This window comes from Carcharodon carcharias, chromosome 2 (assembly GCF_017639515.1).
Source record: "Carcharodon carcharias isolate sCarCar2 chromosome 2, sCarCar2.pri, whole genome shotgun sequence".
Classification (NCBI taxonomy): Eukaryota; Metazoa; Chordata; class Chondrichthyes; order Lamniformes; family Lamnidae; genus Carcharodon; species Carcharodon carcharias.
In genome coordinates, this window is record NC_054468.1 from 104,361,916 (window position 1) to 104,385,472 (window position 23,557).

The following is a 23,557-nucleotide window of genomic DNA, read 5'->3' on the forward strand; positions in this document are numbered from 1 at the left end:
GCTTAGGTGATGAAGCAATAAGATAGCTACGGAGATGACTGGTAAACATTTAAAAATATATTTCAGGAAACTTTTAATGACACCAGTAGTATTGTTATGAGAAGAATGGAGAAGTTTTTTTTAATTCATTCATGGGTTGTGGGCTTCGCTGGCTGGGCCAGCATTTATTGCCCATCCCTAGTTGCCCTTGAGAAGGTGGTGGTGAGCTGCAGTCCAGTGGTGTGGGTACACCCACAGTGCTGTTAGGAAGGGAGTTCCAGGATTTTGACCCAGCGACAGTGAAGGAATGGTGATATATTTCCAAGTCAGGATGGTGAGTGACTTGGAGGGGAACTTCTAAGTGATGGTGTTCCCATCTATCTGCTGCCCTTTTCCATCTAGATGGTAATGATCATGGGTTTGGAAGGGGCTGTTGAAGGAGCCTTGGTGAATTCCTGCAGTGCATCTTGTAGATGGTACACACTGCTGCTACTGTTCATCGGCGGTGGAGGGAGTGAATGTTTGTGGATGTGGTGCCAATCAAGCAGGCTGCTTTGTCCTGGATGGTGTCAAGCTTCTTGAGTGCTGTGGGAGCTGCACTCATCCAGGCAAGTGGGAAGTATTCCATGACACTCCTGACTCGTGTGTTGTAGATGGTGGACAGGCTTTGGGGAGTCAGGAGGTGGGTTACTCATTGCACTATTCCTAGCCTCTGACCTGCTCTTGTAGCCACAGTATTCATATGGCTATTCCAGTTCAGTTTCTGGTCAATGGTAACCCCCATTGACTATTGTTGGAGATGGTCATTGCCTGACACTTGCATGGTGCAAATATTACTTGCCACTTGTCAGCCCAGGCCTGGATATTGTCCAGGTCTTGCTGCATTTGAACATAGACTGCTTCAATACCTGAGGAGTCTCAAATGGTGCTGAATATTGTGCAATCATCAGGGAACATCCCCACTTCTGACCTTATGATGGAAGGAAGGTCATTGATGAAGCAATTGAAGATGGTTGGACCGAGGACATTACCCTGAGGAACTCCTGCAGTGATGTCCTGGAGCTGAGATGACTGTCCTCCAACAACCACAACCATCTTCCTTTGTGCTAGGTATGACTCCAAACAGTGGAGAGATTTCCCCCTGATTCCCATTGACTCCAGTTTTGCTAGTGCTCCTTGATGCCACATTCTGTCAAATGCTCCCTTGATGCCAAGGGCAGTCACTCTCATCTCACCTCTAGAGTTCAGCTCTTTTGCCTGTGTTTGAACCAAGGCTGTAATGAGGTCAGGAGCTGAGTGGTCCTGGCGGAACCCAAATTTGGTGTCCGTGAGCAGGTTATTGCTAAGCAAGTGCCGCTTGATAGCACTATCGATGACCCCTTCCATTACTTTACTGATGATTGCGAGTAGACTAATAGGGCGGTAATTAGCCGGGTTGGATTTGTCCTGCTTTTTGTGTACAGGACATACCCGACATCAGTTACAGTAGCAATGCCTATTAATTTGACTTGCATGAAGAAACACGTATTATAGGAGAAGGTAGGAATATAATGCATTTCACAGGTGAGAACATGAGACTGCGCTTTGCAAATGTGCACTCCCAGTGCAGACCTTTGCATACCAGATGTGTATCTACCCTGTGGGATCTATTCAGAAATTGAGCATGGTTTGCCAGAAGTGCAAAACATAGCTGTGCAGTGACAATTAGACAAAAGCATATCAAAGTGCATTGGACAAGACTATCCCTGGTGATCAGTTCATGGCAAGGATCAGTGCGCTGTTTTATGAGGCACACCTTTGTACAGTGTTGTAAAGCGTAACCAATCAGGCAGCCCTTGCCAGATGACTACAAAATGCCACTGGTACTGTACCAACTTTATATCATTATACTGTGCAATCCACATTGTTATGCCAAATGAGCAATGCAGACAAAACTCCTCTGAGATATGATATCCCTGCTAACACTACAGACAATGAAAAGGGAGCCTCTACTACTTTCATTAGGAAAACACAGTGAAAAACAGGTTTAGCTTTGTATTGACGGTTGACATGGCAGATGGCAGGAAACCTACTGGGTTTTGTGATGTTGAAACAAAAGACACTACCCAAAAATGAAATTCCACCTAACATACATGTCTGACCAAACTTAAGAACATTGAAGACCAGATGCCTTGCTATGTAAATGTGGTCTGTTAATTCTGGTTGCTTTCTTGGATCAGTGTTAATTGCTTGGGAATTTATTTGCCAATGCAATATTGATTTGGCTATATCACCAGAAGGAATGATCAGATAGCTGTAAGAGAGAAAGAATATGCATTTATATAGTCCAAAGAACATCATACCCAATAAATTACAATTCAAGAGGTGCGTAAGCAAACATAGCAGTTAATTTGCATACACCAAGGACCCATCAACTAGAAATAAGAAGACCACCCAGTTAATCTTTGGTGATATTGGTTCAGTTGGAACTTGTGGCTCAGATGGGCATTGATTCAGGAGGATGTTAGCCAGGGTACATCATGGATATGATTGGAAACAAACCATTCGAGGATTCTTTGCAAAACGGACGCCAAGAGCAATGATAAACTGACACCAATAGGACATCTGGTGAAACCTGGACAGTGTTGGATGCTGCAGTGTCCTAGACATGTGGCAGCAGGTCCAAACTGACTCAAATTATTCAAGGATTCACTGCATCTGCAACAAACTTAATGACAACGAAGATTGTTTGTTTAGTGATAAAAGTGAACTACCAGATAATTCAAAATCAAGCTCTGTTGATAAATTGGGCCAGAAGTGTAATGTTTACTTTCCTGGCAAGAAAACATCACAGTATTTTTATTCATAATTTGCAAAAGAAAGGGCAGAAATACTGATATACTATTAATTGTTGATGGTTCTCATAAACCATAATGTTCATTATATGTTAGTTAAAGAAAAGTGACAGATACTTATTTGAAATTTGTTTTAGGGTGAGACATTATCCAGATGTACTACATTTTTAATTTATCTGACATTCACGATGGAACACACTTTTCATTGTATCATTCCTAATGTTATTGCAATTAAAGTTACTAGTAATTTTAAGCCTGTTAATTTAAGATTTTGTGCTAGAATATTAATTGTTACCCCTGAGTTGGGCACCCTATTTTGGGGGGAAGGTAGGGTAATGGCCCATTTCCACACCAATACGGTGTAGACTAAGTAGAGGTTTGGTCTAAGATAGGAATGTTTTTATTTTGTACTGTGTGTGAAGTAATATGTAATTACCCTAATAAATGGATAGGCTAGTTGTCATCACAATGTTCATAATGTTTTCATTGTTTGGCCTTTAAAGAGCAAGGCATAATGGAGGCTTCTGGTTGTTTGCCATTAAGGATTGACTTTGCTGGTAGGTTTGTTTGGCAGTGCTTAATTTAGTTGGAATTTTGTAACTTTGTTGTGTAAAGCTCCCCAAAAGAGTCAGCAGGTGCTCCACTAATCATTTGAGCCATGGGAATAAAGAAAATCACAGTTCAAACCTTAATCTGAACTGTTAGATGATCTTAATTGGGATGGCAGAAAGGTTGTTATAATTTGCCCAGCACCCTTCAGTTTGGGTTGGGGAAATTTGACCAAGATCCTCATGCTTAAACACCAGCCATCAAACCCTCCTAGGTGCCTGTGTGTATGTGTTGGATAAGGATACGGCCATGCTTGGTTTTGAAGCCTCCTTGGGTGAACAGTTTGCTAATACTGTTGGACTCAAGTCATCTATAATTCCCACTTGGGCAATGTATCTGAGAGCAATTTGTGCCAATGGTACAAGGCTGTCTTCAAATGAAATGGAGAGAAATTGGTGAGGAAGAACTTGGATTTGCTTTGTATGTACTTTTTTGTAGGTCAGCTGAGGAGCCAAAGAAATGTATTTTTTCTCTTGAACTGTTGAGTGCTGGAATGCTTGAAAGCAGTCGTTGCAAGGATGTTGCTATGGTTACAGGTAGCATTTGCTGATGATAAGAGTGCCCAGCTGTTTGATTTATTTTGTGAGCAGTAAATTTGTATTTTGCATTTTTCTATGGATCACAACACATCTATTTTTGAATTCATACCAAATTTACATTCAATATTATTAATATTAAGTTATTTTTTCAAATATTTAAGATTGAGCAAATCATTCATATTCTGTATTTTTTTAATAACTGTGCCACTGTTTTAATAGCTCTCTTTTTCTTTACCTTTTTCTCATACTGACATACATGAATCACGTATGAGTCCAGAAATGGTTGATGTTGGGCACCATCTTGAATTAGATAAGCTGTAATTAGGTTTATTATGTTTTGATAACCTTATGAGCTCCAATTTTATCTTATTTTTGTTATGTAATGCTTGAAATACCTGAATATTGTTAGAATGGTTATATTTTCAGTTTAACAATATATTTTTATTAAAAAGCACCAAGATCATAGAAAACAATCATTCAATAATACATTGAATCTATTGACCTCCAAAATTGTATTTTTGTTTTAATCCCATTTCAAAAATGATTCCCAATTTCCATCATAAAAACTGTTATTGCTGTATTATTGTACACTAACACATCTTCTCTGGCATTTACTGTGATTTGGAGGTTATGCAGTTTTATAGACAATTAAGGTACTGTCAACAAAATGTGACTGAGAATGGATTCCAGGAAAGTGCTGTAATACTTGCAGGAAATGTATACTATATGTAAGTTTTTTTAACATTACAGATAAGTAGATAGTTATATTGGTATATGACATATAAAATCTGAGTGTCTATATAACTACACACATATTGGCAGAGGATACAATTGTATATAGATGGATGTAATTTATTGACCCACAATTGTGACTGTTTTGTCACATTACTGTTTACTCCAATCTTTCTTATTGTGAGTCTCATCTAATTGCTTTACACAGTGTTTATACTGTATTTTACTACTTCTGATGTCTCAAATACAGGAGGTAATTTATTTTCTGCTATGTCATCAAATTAATGTGGCAGGATCGAATCAGCATACATCATCAGTTCATTTCTTCTGAAAGCCAACTCAACTTGAAGTATGACGATATGCAGACCCAAACCCTTTTTTATTTTTACTGTACAGTACAATCCAGTAAAATGCTGTTCTGGTAAACTGTGAGAGGGAAAGAAGATTTTTTTTTAACTTCCTGATCTCTAGTTTACATCTATACCATTTTACTGCCCTGTATCATACAGCACCAGGACTGCAATTCGTATTGAGGGATGCAATTTTCCAGAAAATCTATAAATGCTGACTAAGTTATGAGGACTTTTAGACTGCACTGCAACAAAGCAGTAGAATATTTTTGCTTGTTAATTGAAATATTGTTTATTGGTTGATAGATAGAGGTTGTTTGCCAAATTGTTGCAAAGATTTCTCCTAGCAACCTCTTTGAAAAAGGCAGTTGAAGATTGTTCTACAAGCTCACCATATACCAGTTCACTTACATCCCTAATAACCTGAAATACTTGATGAATTTAGGAGAGGATGTTGTTAACTTGGCACACACTCATGCGTTTCAAGAGACTTTTTCTTAATTTGATGACCTTGAGATATGGTACTAGAACAGTTAAAGGCTGTTACAAATATTACAATTGGTTCTTCATTGTGTGTTGTGACTACCTTTGGACTTCCACAAAGGTTGCTATGTTTTATCACAGCGAACACTGTTCCCTCCTTTATCTGCTATGGAGAAAACAAGAATTTTTAAGAACTGGTGCAACCCGACAGGCTGGTCTCTTTTTGATTTATCACCTACCTAGTATCTCACCAAAACCAAGAATATTTCTCTTCAAAAACACATCTAGTTGTCTATTCAACTTATTTGAACTTTAGTGACCTTCTTTAGTAATTTAGCCGACAAGAACAAAAGTTTATCCTAATTACCCTATGCATCCTAATTTATTACTTCTTACCCTAGTATTTGAAACTTTTGCCATAGTGAATAATTTATATAGATCAATTTTCTCTGCCTCTTCATTATTTTGAAAACCTCAATTCTGTCACCTTAAAATTAGCAGTCAAGGATGATAATAAGTTTTCTTATCTCGCTTGAAATTGATGTATACATGCCTTCCTATTTTTGTGAGACTTTTGTTGGAGATCTTTGAATCCCTAGATCTATGAAGGGGTAATTTAGGTACTGGTGCTTCAGAGTATTCCTATCACATGGGGTAAAACCAAAGACTTGTTCTGGCATTCACAGTTTATTATGACCCCTTTTCCTGCCCTTCCCTTTTTCCCTACACATCTTGTGCCTTACATGTAATCTTGCTCTTCGCAAGCTGTTTTTCGAAAGCAAGCTATTTTCTTTATGCTGCTAACCTAGCCGGTATTCTTTTCTCTTTTCTCATTGATTAATAGATGCCCCTCTTGGCCTCTCACTTAATCCAAGTGTTTGCTTTTGCGTGCCTTAATGGCTGAATCCTTGCTGAAGACCCCAATGTACTGATGGGACTTTGGTCCAACAGAGGCCAATTGTCTCTATTTTTACTTAGTTCTGTTGAAGGGTCATTCGGACTCAAAACGTAAACTGTGTCCCTCTCCGCAGATGCTGCCAGACCTGCTGAGTTTTTCCAGGTATTTTTGTTTTTGTTTTGGATTTCCAGCATCCGCAGTTTTTTGCTTTTATCCAATTGTCTTGTAGCTCCCTCAGATTGGAATTTTGTTTTTTTTTAATCTTTTCTCTCTTATTTACAAACTCATATAAACTCTGATTTCACAAGTGCTAATGCCCTAATTGTTACTTTTGCATTTTCCTCATTGATCTAAATGTTAATGTTGTACAGTTTCTGCATTTCAAATCTGAACAGTTTAAAAATATATATAATTTTAGGGATTAGAAGCTGATTAAATAAAGATTTCTTTAACATTATGGTTATTAATGTTAATTAAATCTCTACCAGCATTGTCTATTGAATTGTAATAAAATGTATTGCTTAGCCATTTCCTGCCATTTACAAAGATTATGCCAATGCAAATGGACCATTTAGTTGAGGTCCAAGGCCTATATACTGTGTTGTTTACTAATCAAAGCTTTTACTTTTCAAGGATTTGGTGCAACATACATTCGAGCTATTCTGGCAAATGGAGAAAAATCATAGGCCAGAAATTTCCCCCCGTTGGGGGGGCATTGTGCAGGGGCGGGCGCGAACCCAATCGGTGTGCCACCATTTTACATGGGCGGGCCAATTAAGGTTTCTAAAATAAAGGATTTTTAAACTTTTAAAACATGCCCACTCATGTGACACTATCACATGAGCTGGGACATGTCAAAGAATAAATGTATAAATTTTTATTAGATTTTAAAACAGTTCATGAAACCTCATGCCACCCGTGGATGAGGTTTCATGAAAAATGCGAAGGCCGCCTGGGCTCTTCGCCTGCCTGCTGACCTTAAGGTTGGATGGGCAGCTTATTAAATTGAGTTAATTAGTTTTTAACAGTCCTTAATAAGCCTTTGTAAGTTCGGCGGGCGCTCAGCTGACTTGGCTGTGCACCTGCCGAACTGACAATCTAAATGACGCATGGTGACGTTGGGACGCACCCCCGATGTCACCGCACGTCATTTTACGCATCGGTGAACGGGCCCCATGGGAAAATGCTGCCCATAGGCTAGAAATACCTTTGCCCCAATTTTTGGGCACAACACTTGTAACATGCCTGTGCCCGTTCAGATCAAGACGGAAAACATGCAAAATCTGTGTTCACACCTCATCTGAATGATTGTGCTGTGAGTTGATGCATCTCCAATGCTGATCCCTGCCTGTCCATTGGCAAGCTCTGCACTCAGCAGGAGGCCCCAGCAGTGTTTTTGCTGACAACATGGTTCAGGCAGCTTGCTCTTTCTTAAAGGCATGCTATCTCTGAAAGGGAAGCTGGGCAAAAAGATTGTTGCAATGGAAATTCTTGGAAATGGAACACTAGGGCAGACAAATGGATCCTTAGCGATAAATATGGTGCTGGAGGCATTAATAGTGTAGGTGGACATGAAGACAAATGCCATGATCCCATGGTGGAGAGGGGAGGAAAGGTAAGTCTTAAAGATCATCCTCAGAAGGTAATGGGAGCTAGTGGCCAAGAAGGTCAACTCTCAAGGACCTGGCAGCAGTGCCATAAGATGTGTAATGACCATACCCGCATCTCCTGAATCCTACACAGGAATTGATTCTCTGCAGTTTCCAGCTGTGACGGAGTCCATTGCATCCAACTGCATAGAACACTAGGGATGACAGCATCCTCCTGTCTTATGCCCCTTCTCCACTCCCAGCATATCCTTATCATGCTATCTGGCATGGTGAGCAAGCTGCTGATGGTGTGACCATGGACCTCATGCTTCCCAGTACAGGGACAAGAATAGTGCAGGTGCCAGCTCACTGGAGGGCGAGGTTGCACACAGGCTCCAGCATATAGGACTTGGATGACGACTTCGATGGAGAAACCTGATGATGGGTATGCACAATAAAATGCTTGGTAAATTGGGAAGTCTGCCAGAAAGCCTATGGTCAATATCAAGCAGCATGAAGGAGCCCAGCACCAACTTGACAGAGGACTTTGTGCAAACCTTGGAGCCCGTCCTTTCCCGCATGGCAATGGTGTTGAACTCTGCACACTTGTGGACCCAAGCATTAAGCACGTTGGATGGTCAATGTCACAGTTTCCTTTGCTGTACAAACAGCAGCCACCCAATATCTGAGTGCTGCAGAGGAAGCTCAGAACAATGTCATGCAAGGTCATCTTGCAGCTATGCAACCTGATAGCTGCCATTTAGGCAGTGAATTACAACATGCAAAGGGGCTTGCAGGGTGTCACAGCGGTCCAGCAACCTGTCCTCTAACAGATTCCCAAGATTGGTAAGGTGCCTCCCCAGGGGAATGGAATTGCATCCATGGTGCATGAACCTGCAGTATACTCTCAGGAAGACAATATTTGTCCTCTCACCCATTACTCCATCAATGCCCTTGCTGTGGCCTATCAGCCACAGACTGCTAATTTAGCACCCAGGGACACAGAATGAATTGATTTCTTAACACAAGTAATATTCATGCCACACAACTGCCAGGCAATAACTATCTCCAATGAAAGAAAATCTAATCATCTCCCCTTGACTTTCAATGGCATTACCATTGCTGAATCCCCCCACTATCAACATCCTGGGGGTTACTATTGACAGAAACTGAACTGGACAAGCTATATAAATACTGTAGCTACAAGACCAGGCCAGAAGCTGGGAATTCTGCAGCAAGTAACTCACTCCTGACTATCCAAAACCTGTTCACTATATATAAGACACAAGTCAGGAGTGTGATGGAATACTCTCCACTTGCCTGGATGAGTGTAGCTCCAACAACACTCAGGAAGCTTGACACCATCCAGGACAAAGCAGTCCGCTTGATTGACACCCTATCTGCCACTTTAAACATTCACTCCCTCCAGCATCGATGCACAGTGACAGCAGTGTGTACAATCTACAAGAGGCACTGCATCAACTGACCAAGGCTCCTTCGACAGTTCCTTCCAAACCCATGACCTCTACCACCTAGAAGAACAAGGGCAGCAGATAGATGGGAACACCACCACTTGCAAGTTCCCCTCCAAGCCACACACCATCCTGACTTGGAACTATATCACTGTTCCTTCACTGTCACTGTGAACTCCCTTCCTAACGGCACTGTGGTTGTACCTACACCATATAGACTGCAGCAGTTCTAGAAAATGCTTGACTGCCTCAAGGAAAATTAGGGATGGGCAATAAATGCTGGTCTTGCCAGCACCACCCATATCCAGTGAAAGAATAAAAAATAAATAAAAAGTGCCTAAAGAATAATATATTTGGAATTTTGCTGCAGTTGTACTCTAACATAATTGAAGTATCCTTAAATAAATGAACTTCTTAGTATATGGGAAAGGAAAAACACTGAAATGTTTGAGAATCATCATTGTACAAAGCATTTTCTTTATTTTATATACAGACTGTGATACCTAAAAGCAATTTGACTCTGTAACCCTGGAAATTCCTCCTCCAGTTCAATAGAACAGAATCCCTGATTAATGCAAACTTTCGCTTCTAAGCTAGTTTCCCTCTACAGTTATAATGCTCAAATATGGATAACAGGGAAGCGGGGATCATCTGTAACTTTCAGAAAAATACAGTTTGTTTTTAAAGGAACTGCCTGCATTACCGTGGGTTTAAAGAACTTTATTGCTATGTGCCAGTTGTATTGATTACTAATTGATGAGGATGATTATTATGAAGAAAATATATTTCTCAGCAAATTTCATTTGCTGAGGCTTAACATTTTAGTTGAATTAAAGCAAAGAAAAAAGACAATTGGAATTTCATGGTCCGTGCTATCTCATCATTTTAAGAACAGTTTAATCTTCACTCAGTAAGATTCAATCCCAGTTGGGAGCTAATATTATGGAGATCTTAGTTGATTAAAGTAGTGAGGTTCAGTTTGATTCAGTCAGCTGTGACTGCTGAAATAGCTGAATTGAGCTGGGGTGATAGAATACAGCTATTGGTTTGATACCCTTGTGTTAGGGAGAGGATTATCTAGGGTTCTCACTTTTGGCTGGTATTCATTGACCCCTGCTCAAAATGCAAATGTTTGGATGTCCTCGCAGGCTGTACTCCTGTAAGCCAGAGACATGGATGCACCAGATCCCAGCCTAATTTCCAACCCCTGCCAAAGTTAGGGGAGGGTGTGTGCCAAAATGGACACAGATTTTCAGCCCCTGCCACTACTAATTTGTACTGCTCCATTTTAGTATTAGAGTAACTGCTATTGTACCAAGCACAGTCCTTTTCTGTTTAATTGTAGCGATCTTAACAGAGCAATGTGCTGCTTTGCTGCAATGATATTAGCACAGCCCTGAGGATACACAGAACAACTAACCTTTAATTAAATGTCAAATTTTGGTAAGGTCAGAGCCACATTCAAGTCCTGGGGCTTTGTTCCTCAGGGATAGATTATGTTGCTTCTTTTCTCTCAGCTGTGCTAGATTCATTTCTGAATGACATCCCTGCCATGCTCCTGGTATTGATAATGGTGTTAATCCTTTCTGGATTTCCTCACATTCTGAAGGTTATTGGCAGTTTAAAATGATGGCAAAAGCTATAATAACAACAACAAAAGCTTGCGTATATATAGCACCATTGATGTAGAAAAATGTACCAAGATACATCAAAGGAGCGAAATCAAACAAAAAATTGGTGTTGAGTCAAGCAATGAGAAAATTGGCTGAATTTTCATATTCAGGTCGGGATCTCGACATGGGGCAATTTCCTGGTCCACACCACACTCCACGTCAGTTCCTGATGACTGACGCCAATTTCAAAGAGATGTCCAATTAGAAGACCAATGGCACATTTGCCATCCTATTTGGGGCAGTGGATGTGGTGAGTAGGCAAGACTTGGGTGTGGCAGGCCCGATTTAAAGGGCAAATGGCAGCTATTATTGTGGTTGGTGATTTACCTTGGAATGGAAGAGAGAGAAAGCCATGAGCCAGCAGCAGATCAGGCTCCCGAGCAAGAGCAGCCCAGCAGTATTTTTAGAGGTGATGGCTACACAGCAGAGCATTCTATTTCCAGACAGCAGCAAGAAAAGACCAGCTAGCCAGATGAAGCAGGCATAGCTGGAGGTAGCTCACAAAGTGAGCAACTGCAACATTGTCAGCAGGACCTGGATTCAGTGCTACAAGTGCTTCAATGACCTTCTGAGGGCAGCAAGGTGAGTGCAGCGCAACACACAAATGAAAGGTATCCAGTTCTGTCATGATCACCATATCCAGAGGCTGAGCAGCCTGAGGGCACATAGTGCCCCAGAACACGGAAAATATGTGTACATGGAGCACTACTGAGTTGTTGGCAAAGCATACACCACAATCACTTGTGGAGAAAGGCTCCATGACCTTAACTCTCTTGCAGTCTTCTTGCAGGAGAAATGAGCTCACAGCTCCAGAGAAAAGACTCATTCAGGTGGTGGAGTGTCCTATCTAGCTATTCTAATGCCCATGGAAAAGAAGTCATGACGTTGCCAAGGTGCAAGTGCATCATAAATTCGGCGATGGTGAGATGCGAATCTATCCAAGACAGGGTGAAGTGACAGTACCATGTCCAGATGATGGAGAAGGAGTTCCCACTTCCCCAGTTTCTTCCATGCCAATCCATAACCTATTGGCCTGTTTGGCCTGTTTCGTCTTCTTCAGCAAAGGTAGAAGCAATTGAATCAACACCTGTCAAGCGGACCATCCACCAGCACAGATACACTCACCTTGGTGGGCATCAAACAAGGGCCGGAATCGCCTGCTCCCATTGTCGGTAGGCGTGAGCAGACAATATGACGAGTAGGTCAAAAACTGATTTTACATCATTGGAAACCAATTTGCGATCGTCCCCTCCACCGGTCAATGGCAGGCCGCATTTCCCACTGTCAATGCTGGGAACTTAATTATAATGCATTTGCATCTCACCATTGTGGCTACATGCTGAAATCGTCCCCACACATCAAATTTACCTCCCATGTCGATGTGACTTCAGAACGGCGTGACTTACCACTTCCTTTCAAAGGCGTGCACCTGGCGAGCTGAACTTCGAGAGCTGAGTGCACACAGCCTTGTGCAGCACTCACAGGATATCAAGGAAGAGGCAAGGGGCAAGTCACTTTTTCCCAGCTGACTGTCAGTGTGATGCTAGGACAAGGGCTCCAGTGCAGGGGCAGGTGGGAACAAGGCAGCACAAACTGAAGGAAGTACACAAGCACATGCTGGGCAGTGGGACAGGGGGAGGGTGAGGGAAGCGGCCACGCAGTTGTCAAAAGTGAGCATTCTTCCACACCTGAGACCGTTCAGCTGCAGTTTCATTGACCTGCTTGGGGTCAGGCCTCTGAAGATTTTCTGCCCACTCAACCAATGGAAAGGCGTGGAAGTGCCACCAAATTCTCCAGAATTTTTCACCCCTCGGGTTCAGACTGCATATTAATGTGCATTTTAGGGGGCAGTAGAACAATTGGCTGACTGGGCAAGTTGTAGAATCCCCTTGCGAAAGATGGCCAAGGAGCAGTCACTGGTGGAGGCACCAATCTTGCAATGTCGTTATTCAGGTTTGGACCAGTATCCCAATGGTTCAAGCTAACAGTGCAGCCTTGCAGTGCGGATTGGGAGAATGCCTGTGCCTGAGCTGAGAGCACAGTATACAGTCCAGTGATCGAAGCTGCTGCCAATAGGTCAAGTGGAGTGAGGCAGAGGTGGGTGCGGTTTCGGACAGCCATGAAGCGCACAACACACTGGCCATCCAAGTGGTGGCCAGCGCTCCCCAGCATGCATGAAGGGTCCTTGAGACTTAACCAAGAGAGATCCTTAGGACACATATGCTAACCCATGCATTTCTCTCTTTGATCTTGCAGGACGAAAACATCAGGTTCATGGAGCTTGGTGATCTAGTGGTATACCTCATAGCTTATAGGGAGCAGAGAAGAAGGACAAGAGTGTGACAGAGGCACCTGGCTCACCAATGGGAGGAGCACCACCTTCAAGCACGTAGCTGAAGATCCACATTGAGCCATTGTTCGTAGGCACCTCGCTAGACCCAGGGTCTATATACAGCGCCTGTCATTCCTGTAGATGACTGAGGACCAAGAGCACCGAAGACTGCACACGTCTAGGGAACTGGTTGGTCACATATGCCACCTGCTGCTGGATTTGGTGCCATGGGTACATGGAGGAACAGCTAGTGGTTGTGAAAGTGACTGTGGGCTCAATTTTTACGGCAGTGGCCCCTTCCAGAACTCCACAGGTGACCTGTGCACAATCTCACAAGCCTCCACCCACAAGTGCATCCAGGAGGGCATGGATGCCAACTTCGCAAAAACTTTTTGATGGAGTTTAGCTTGCGGAGCAATTCAGGACCGATGTCCTGGACCAAGGTCTCCATGGCGGCCGCCATCCTGCCAGTGTTGACCCCGGTGCAGCAGCATGCCAGCGCTATCACCTCAGACTAAAGGCTGGGGGACTCCTCCATCATCCTTTGCAATCTGAGGAGTGCACCAGATATCCCTCCCTGATGTTCCCGTGATTGTCTTTGCAGCTCCGGCAACTGATTGAGGACCAAGTCCAGAGGTTCATCATCTGACACATATTCAGCAAATTCCTTCCTCCAGCAGTCCTCCAAGTGCTGGTGACCTCAGATGTCTTTACCTCCGCCTGCTGTGGAACAGATTGTGTGCTATGCTCACCAGAATGTGATCTCAAGGCAGCTGTACATCTTGGTTTGACTGAGCTGTGTGTCACTGCGTTGGTGGAGGGTGTAAGTGAGCGCCATGATGGGCCTTCAATGGTGCTGCCCTCAGGGCCCTCATCTGAGGTGCTCTCAGCACTGGGGTTGGGGTCAAGTTTGCCTGAGGGCTATGTGGCAGATGTGCTTAGGAGACAAGCAGAGACTATTAGTGCTTGGCATCCGCGTTACACACAGAACAGTGGACTCAGAGTGGCGTTGACAGAGGGATGATGTGGTGTAGGATCCTTACATGGATGCCTGCTGCTGACCTCACTGTCATCTCAGGAATGGTCCACGCCCTCTCTGGCTCCAACTCACAACTCTCCACCCCCAGCTTGGGACCTCTCCCATTAGTTGTGTGAGATCTTGTCCTGCATAAAGGACAAGATGGAGAGAGTATGAGCAAGGTGGATGCCAGGCATGCAAGTGTGCTGAGTGGAAGATGAGGCCAGATGGAGATGTGAGGGTATGTATGAGAGAGTGAGTGGTGATATCTGTTGAACTGGCAGTGAGTGAGATGCCAGTGAATGTACGATGGGTTTGTGAGTGTGTGAGTTGAGAGTGATGAGATGGTTGACTTACCCTGGCAGCACGGATGAGATCATTCATCCTTTTTCTGCACTAGTTGGCTGACATCTTGTGTGCAGTGTTGGCACTGACCACCTCTGCCATCGCCTCTCAAGCCGGAGACTGATGGGCCTCTTGTGGCCACAGTGGGAGTGTAGAACATCTTGGCAGGCCTCCTTGGTGTCCAAAAGGCATTCCAGGGATGCTTCACTAAATTGGAGGGGCTGCACTCTTCCTGGCTTTTGTCTTCACTGGAGCAATCCTGGACCGCAAGCATTGAGAACTGTGCACAAGGTGATGGTTTAAATATGGCAATCGGAGCGAGGAAACGGCAAGGTAACAGCGTGGTGGGCAAATCAGAGGCTGGCCACCAGCCTCCTAGCATGTTTCCCATGACTGCATCATTTATGGGGTGGGAAGGGGATGATATGGTGTGAAAATCCACCATTGTGGCCAGCGGGTAAAACATCTTTTTTCAAGCCCAAAACTGCACTTAGTGCAAATCTGGGATGATTCTGCCCAAGGTTTAGAACAGTGTGACTAAAACTGAGGAGGTGAGAGAGACAGAGGCAGCTGTAGACAATCCCCTCAGTGGATGGAGGACAGACACAGCCATGCTCAGCTCAGCTGGCCAGAGATTCAGAGTCTCGAGAGTCACAGGAGCAGAGAATGGAGGAGTGCATCCATGACTGTGCTCCACAAAGTCTCAGGCATATGAGCACACGAGCTCATCCATTGAGAGAGTGGCCAGCCTCGTGTAGAGTCATATTCAGCACTGTGCTAAGTGGATGTAGGAACAGCACAACTAACATACACAGAATCTGTGCCACATTCTGTAGCATTGACCAGTCAGTGGCACTGCTGATGCAAAGATGTATGGAGAGGTGCGCCCCAGCTGGTAGATCCCTCATGTTCATGCACATCATGCAAGGGCTGAGGCAGTCAGCAATGATATTCAGGGATCTGAGCCTCAGGGGACAGCTTTAGCATTAGCCACCCACTTGGCCCCTCTGCCTGAGGCACCAGTTATACAGGAAGGTCCTGTGACCAAGACTGTCCCTGCATTGATGCAAGTGAGGCAAACTGTGACAGAGCCTTCATTGGCACCGTGATGATAAGGACGACTGCCATAAGCCTCTCAGCTGCATGCATGCACATGTGAGAAGCCTACCTCCACCTCATCCTCAACCACATGGAGAGCACCCTGTAGGAGTGGACACAAGGAAAGGAGTCACGTCAGTGGTATCACTTTGCGGCTGATTTGCTTGACTTTTTTGTCAGTTAAAAGGACTCAGTGTAATGAAAAGTTTGATGATTGGACCCAGATTTGTTGATTCCAATATTTGATGACATTAATGATGACGTGGGGGAGGGATGCAGATGAGTGTGTTTGTGGAAATAGTGTGGCAGGTGGAGACTTGTGTTTCAGGCAGTGTGGTGAACAATGGAAATCCATGCATCATGTGGATCTACGGTGCATTCGCTCCCTCTGGGAAAGATGAGTTTCTGAGCTGAGCGCTTTCCAGAATGAAACGCCTTCAGGGGAAACATGCCAGAATGAGTGCAGCCCATGCCTTCCTTCCATCCTTGAGGCCTCGACTGAAGTTTTGGAAGGACTTGCAAGGCTGGTAGTCAACAGAGTCACTGCTGTGTTGCTCCTCCTCCGAGGAAGTATACCACTCCTCCACATCTCCCCTTTCAGGTCCACACCTATCGAGGGCCATGTTATGAAGAGTGCAGCAAACAACTGCAATCCAACAGATCCTTGTGGAAGTGTACTGAATGCATCCTGACTGGTCAAGGCCCAGAACCACATCTGCAGGAGTCCAATCGTCTGCTCTGTGGTGGTCCCTGGGTTGAGATGGTAGTGGTTGTAGTACCTCTTTAACTCCATCAAAGGGTGAAGTATAGGTGTCAGCAGCCATTTCTTCAGTCGATAGCCCTTGCCCCCAAGCAGCCATAAACAGCTGCGGCACTTGCGTTGGCCTAAAAATGAAGGTGTGGTGCCATGCTCACACCTGCAGGTAATGTTTGTTGTATTCATACACCAGCTGAATGTTGAAGGAGTGGAATTCCTTCCTGTGTATGAATGCCCTGGATGCTCAGTCAGTGCCTCAATAGCCACATGGGTTTAGTGCAAAACCTCTTGTACCTGAGGAAGTCCAGAGATAGTGGCAAATCCTGCAGACCTCTGTGCTTGTGTGGCCCAATCAGTGGTGAACTCCACACAATCCAATGACCTCTCAATCGAGTCTCTCCTTATGTTGTGATGGGCAGCTGTTTGCACGATGCTATCAGGTCCACTGCTGCCAATTGAAAGGACCCAGAGGCAAAGATGCTCAGTGCCACTGACACTTTGGCTACTGGCAGGGCGTGTCCATGCGAACAGTGAAGAATGAGGTTCTCCTCTATGAGGGCACATAATTCTGCTACCATTTGCCTTGATAGACAGGCACATTCTCCAGTGGCACTGATACTGTCATGTCCAGGAAGCTCATTCTTTCTTGGTAAACTCTATGGTGAGGTGCGGCATCATGCCCTCCCTGTACCTCTGTGTGCCTTAGGACAAATGGCTCAATTTGCTATTGCAGTGCCTGCTGCTCATCATTGCTTGCCTCCAACTCAGAGTAACTCAGCCCAATGTCCAAGAATGTCCTTCTTTGCTACCAGATGCACTTTAACAACTGCCTGGACACCTAGTTATGCCTCATTCACCCCTGGAGGTTCACTTCTCAAAATTGGACAAGTGCCTACAGATCAAATTCTCTGCAAACTCTGCACATACTGTCACTGTGTGCCACTGCATGAAGAGCTATCTCATCCTTCCCCCTTTTATACACCACTATTAAATTCATCCGCCTCCATAACTGGCTGCCTGCTGCAATGCTGCCGCCTCTTCAGAAATGCAGTTGCAACCAGGCGTGTTTCCCATGCCTCCCCTCCAAAATCATTTTCTGCCATTCAACAGTCTCTCAAGTGGCTTGTTTCCATGCTCAATTGATGACCCACTACTTTTGGGAGATTTGCCACAACACTGTACCTGACGTCTCCACCAGAAGCGCTGGGAAGTAGGACCATGCAGGAATCCAGCATGCTGCACAGGATTTCCTGCTGCAGTGCGATTTCCTTTGGCTGTTCCTGCTGCAGCGGGATTTCCTGTGGCTGCTCCTGCTGTAGTGGATTTCCTGTGACTGTTCCTGCTGCTGTATCCGTGTGGCTGTTCCTGCTGTAGCGGGATTTCCTGTGGCTGTTCCTGCTGCTGTATCCGTGTGGCTGTTCCTGCTGTAGCGGGATTTCCTGTGGCTGTTCCTGCTGCTGTATCCCTGTGGCTGCACAGAGATGCGAAATTGCCAGCCTGCCCACCTCCGGTCCCAGCTCCTCAGCCCAATGGAAGTTCAGCCCATGGTGTTTGGTGACCCAAAGCTTGATTAAAAAATATAGATTTTAAGGAGTGCCTTAAAGGAGGAGAGTAAAATGAAGAGGTAAATACATTTAAAAAGCCATAAGTGGAACTGAAATTTTAACCTGGGAGAACAATGCTCTGTTTCCAGGTCAACTTTACCATTTGTAACTTAAACTTTGGATTTTAGAAGTGAATGTTTTTGTTTTCATGTCAGTGCTACTTGTCTTGATTGGCAACCACTGAAAAAGTTTACTTCCACAAGGTAGTAATCTAATTTATGAGTGACTAATGCTTAATATTGAATAAACTGTACAATAAATGCATGCGCTCGTACTGGAGGTACTTATATTGGTTTATAATCAAATAAAGACTAACAGGTTGATTAATGTTTCAGATAGGAATTACTCCTACTGATTTCTATCATGTGATGCAACTATGATCAACATACGGACATATGAATTAGGAGCAGGAGTAGGCCATTCAGCCCCTCAAGCCTGCTCCACCATTCAATAAGATCATGACTGATCTGATTATAACCCCAACCCCACATTCCTGCCTACCCCCAATAACCTGTCACGTGCTTGTTAATCAAGAATCTATCTAGCTCTGCCTTAAAACTATTCAAAGACTCTGCTTCCACCGCCTTTTAATGAAGAGTTTCAAAGCCTCACCACCCTCTAGAGAGAAAATGAAGTCCTCATCTCTGTCTTAAATGAGTAACCCCTTATTTTTAAACAGTGACCTCTAGTTCTAGACTCTCCCACAAGAGGAAACATCCTCTCCACATCCATCCTGTCAAGACCCCTCAAGATCTTAAAGGTTTCAATCAAGTCTCCTCTTACTCTTCTAAACTCCAGCAGATACAAGCCTAACCTGTCCAACCTTTCCTCATAAGGCAACCCACCCATTCCTGGTATTAGTCTAGTGAACCTTCTCTGAACTGCTAACGCATTTACATTTCTCCTTAAATAAGGTGACCAATACTGTACACAGTACTCTAGATGTGGTCTCACCAGTGCCCTGTGCAACTGAAGCATAACCACCCTACTTCTGTATTCAGTTCTCCTCACAATAAATGATAACATTCTATTAGCTTTCCTAATTCCTTTCTGTACCTGCAAACTAGCCTTTCTATAACTAGGGGCAGAATTTTGACGTCAGTGTGCAGAGGTGGGTCCGATACGCCGACGAGAGGTGATGTCAGGCGTACATCCCGTCATCATCATGCATCATTGCGCACCCCCCGAACTGTCAACAGCCTGTTAAGGTCATTAAAAAACCAATTAAAGTAATTATCAACACTGCCTGTCCAACCTTAAGGTTGGCGGCAGGTGAAGAGCCCAAGCGGCCTTCACGTTTTTCAGGAAATCTCATCCACCGGCGGGACGAGGTTTCCTGAAAGTTTCATAAAAGTATTAATTAATTTTTACACAATTCACAAATATGTCCCTGCTCATGTGACACTGTCACATGAGGGGACATGTTTATATAATATTTAACTTTATTGTATAAAAACTTTTATTATGTACTTAATCTACTGAGGCAGCTCTGTGCCTCAGGGAGATTCCTTCACTCTTTCACACATGCGTAAAAGAGTGCAGGCCTCCACTTTCTCTCTTCCCCCTGCCTGCAAAGGTTGCGCTGAGCGCTACCGGCAGTGTATCACGCTGGATGAGCCTTAATTGGTCCGCCCACATTAAATGGCAATGCGCAGTCAATCACTGGCAGTGAGCAGCTCCGCGCCCGCCTACTCCCAACCAGCCTGCCCGACATGCAGAAAGTTCTCCCCTGGCTTACTATCAAAGAATAAGAACGATCACGTTTTATACAAGATTCACTTTATCGAAATATTATTGAGAAAGTTAGTCCTTTCTTCAGGCATTCTACCTAATTTTATTCTTGGATTCAACAAATGAGAACAATTGAATATTACTTCCTTTGTTGAAAATTAAAAAGATAGTCAAACTAATTTTGTCTCATATTGGAACAAATAACTTGAAATATTTTGATGTGTATTCTTATTGTAGGAAAATATTTTGCAACTATTATATTATGATGTATTAGAAGAGAAAATGAATCTTCAAACAGTTCTATTTCACCAATATTTGAATGTACAAATGCAGTTGTTGACTTCACAACTGCAGGGGGTGAACTTCCAGCCCACGCACAATTGCAGTGCCTGTGGCATTGAGGCCAGAGACATCCTAGGCAACTGCCTAAATTAAAGATAATACATATCTTTGCAGAATCCTCCCAGGCCAGCGCAAAAGAGCTCAGAAGACTTTATGATCACAAAAACAGAAAATGCTGGAAAAACTCAGCAAGTTTGACAGCATCTGTGGAGAGAGATAAACAAAGTTAACGTTTCAAGTCCGTATGACCCTTCTTCAGAGCTGAAGAGAAGGGTCTTACGGACTCAAAACATTAATTTTGTTTTTATCTCTCCACAGATGCTGTCAGACCTGCTGAGTTTTTCCAGCATTTTCTGTTTTTATTTCAGATTTCCAGCATCTGCAGTATTTTGCTTTTATCTTAAAGAGCACAATCTCGTTAGCATTGTGATGGGTAATAAGTGGACACGCCCTGCTGAGGGGTGAAAGTTGACAATGGCAGCAGCCTTGGTGGAGGAGGATGTGTTTTAAAGGTCAGGACGAAGGTTGCAGTCACCAGACTCCAGCCATTTCATGACCTTTTCATTGAAGCTGAGCCACCGGATGAGGAGATGGAAATATCTCTTCCAGCTGTTTCTTTAGCCTTGTGTCACTGTAACAGAATCCCTTAGATACACTGCACTGTATAGAAGAGTTAGTTCCTGGGTCATACTGTACATCTTGCATATGCACAGAGGTAGCTTACCAAACCAGCATCATGAGTTACTCTGTTAAAACTATGAGGAAATATTAAAAAGTAAAAGTTTTAAGATTATAAAATGTTTTTATTAATTAATTTCCACATCGTTCCCACAATTCTAATAATTGATTATTTGACTTTAGTAAGTTAAGTATATTCCCCCTATTTTAAAATATATCTTTCGCATAAAAACATGGTTACCTGCTGCTACTTTATCTTATTGTTATGCTTGCAAAAATGACATAAAGGAAAAAGACCAGCTGCTCCATCAAGCCTGTCTCATACACACATGGTGCAACTAAGCATCGTGACCACAAGTGCTCCTATTCAATTAGTAGTCAGGTCCTCTCTTGAAAGAGGTTAAAGAAATAGATTTGAAAAAAAAACCTAGTCTAATTCAGGGAAAGAAGGAATTTGGGGAAATTTGTCTCCAACTTCCAAAAATGATCAAAATGATTTCCAGAAGGCTATACTGATATTTCATCTTCCTTGTCGCTTAACTTCAAGTAGTTTTCTGGCTTAAAGTTCTGACTACTCTTAAATGAAATAAAAAGCATTGTACCTTTCAGCTTGTCAAATGTAACTATAACATTTGATTAATTGTGACTCTAATGTCTAAATCCAATAAACCTAAAAGATTATTGTGAATATTTTAACCTAAACAATAACTATCAATGTCAACATTATACAATGATCACATAGTGAGATTAATACCTTTTCAAATGACTGACATGCTAATTGATTGCACGTATTTCTATGTATTGAATATGTTCAAGGCTTTTATAGGGTGTATACCCCTGAGTCTTCAAACTGATCAGAGATTTCCAATTTTTCTTGTTATTATTTAAAATCTTTGCTCTGAATAAATCTTCTTTAAAAGTAATTACTGATCCTAGTGGAACATGCCTTCCAACAATTGTTTGATAAGATTATTCTAGGAGATTTTTGAAGAAGAAATTATGGTGACAGAGTCAGAGTTATCAATGATTGAAAATAAAATGCATTAGTATCTGGAAAGTATTTCTGTCAGTAATTATATATTTTCTCTTTTCAGCTATCTGAAGGAGCCTTGGTGCCTGTGCATATATCATGATCGTTTCATGGACTTCAAGCAAGAAGTACGACAGATAGTGGAATCCAACAAGGTATTGAATTCTCCTATATCTTTACTTTCAAAACAGTAATCATAAATTTTCACAATACGAAAGAAAAATACCATGGATGCTAGAAATCTGAAATAAAAACAGAAATTGCTAGAAATGCTCAGCAGGTCCGACAGCATCTGTGGAGAGGGAAACAATGTTAATGTCTTCAAATTTTGTTTATGATATTTCAGCTTCTAATGTATAAGCCCCAATTGTTTATTTCACTCTTTGCAAAATATATTAAAAATTGAAGAACCATCAGTGCATTTTACTGCCTGGTTTGCTGTCTGTGAGGATACTTTGACGTGATTGGCTGCTTATACTGCTCCAACATCACTATTGCTGGCCTCCTGGAGATCCCTTCAATGGTGCTAGATTCAAATTAGCATCAAGAAAGGTGAAATCTATGCCACAGAGATTGTTAGGTCATCAGGGGCAGCTTCCTTCAAGGTCAAGTGGCAAATCCATTGCTTCACCACTTACCACAAAATCTGAGCCATTGTTGAAGTTTCAGGTCACTCTCCACAGTTTCTGCCTGGCCTACTGAGTACTTCCAGCATTCTCTGTTTTGTACATTATATTTTCATGGAGGTTTGGCACACAGTAATGAAGTTCCTAATCTTACGTAATGTGTGTAATTAGAACTGTTAAGAAAGTATGTTGCCTCAATATAGTTTCACATACAAAAAATATTAAAAGTGTAAACAGAGGATAAATTTGTATCCATAATGACTAGTGTAGGAGGTTTTTCTGTCTCTCCTCTGACCTACATAGATAATGGATTCACTTCAGAGTTGTAACTGAACAGATGATGGAGTGCCACATTATCCCAAAATATATTCAAATACAATATGACAAACAATTATCATCAAATGTTATTCTCTCAATTAGCAAAGATAGGCCAAGTACAAATAGTTGTTACAGAATACCTACCTATTGATTGTCTGACTTCTTACAGGGCTGTACATTTGCTGTGGGACTTCATCAGTATATTAAAATGAATTAGAAAAGTACTCAGCCCTGTAGGTATTCTCTGAGTGAAAAGAAATCTTGAATTCTACTTGTTTTTGATGTCATGATATTTTTGCACCTTTTAATATCCTATGCTAAATGTTGCTGCAATTATAAACCACCTGTTCACCGGTGTAGTTATTGCATGCTGTTGTGCTGCTAGCCATTTTGTAAAGGAAGAAGACAATCTTTGTTAAAATTCATAAGAAACCATTGTGTTCATTTCAAAGTGAATAGCAGATGATAAAAGGATAGATTAGTGTATTTTTCCTATAAGTTTTAGCCTTAATGTACATGA

General features: G+C 42.7%; 1 protein-coding gene across 1 annotated transcript in view; it reads left to right on the forward strand.

Moving 5' to 3' along the window:
* Positions 1–23,557, forward strand: part of cfap61 (cilia and flagella associated protein 61) — a 218,996-nt gene that overhangs the window by 193,073 nt on the left and 2,366 nt on the right. The window contains exon 25 of the mRNA XM_041206097.1: positions 22,158–22,248. Coding sequence (XP_041062031.1) covers positions 22,158–22,248 — 91 coding nt within the window. The remainder of the gene's footprint in view (positions 1–22,157; positions 22,249–23,557) is intronic.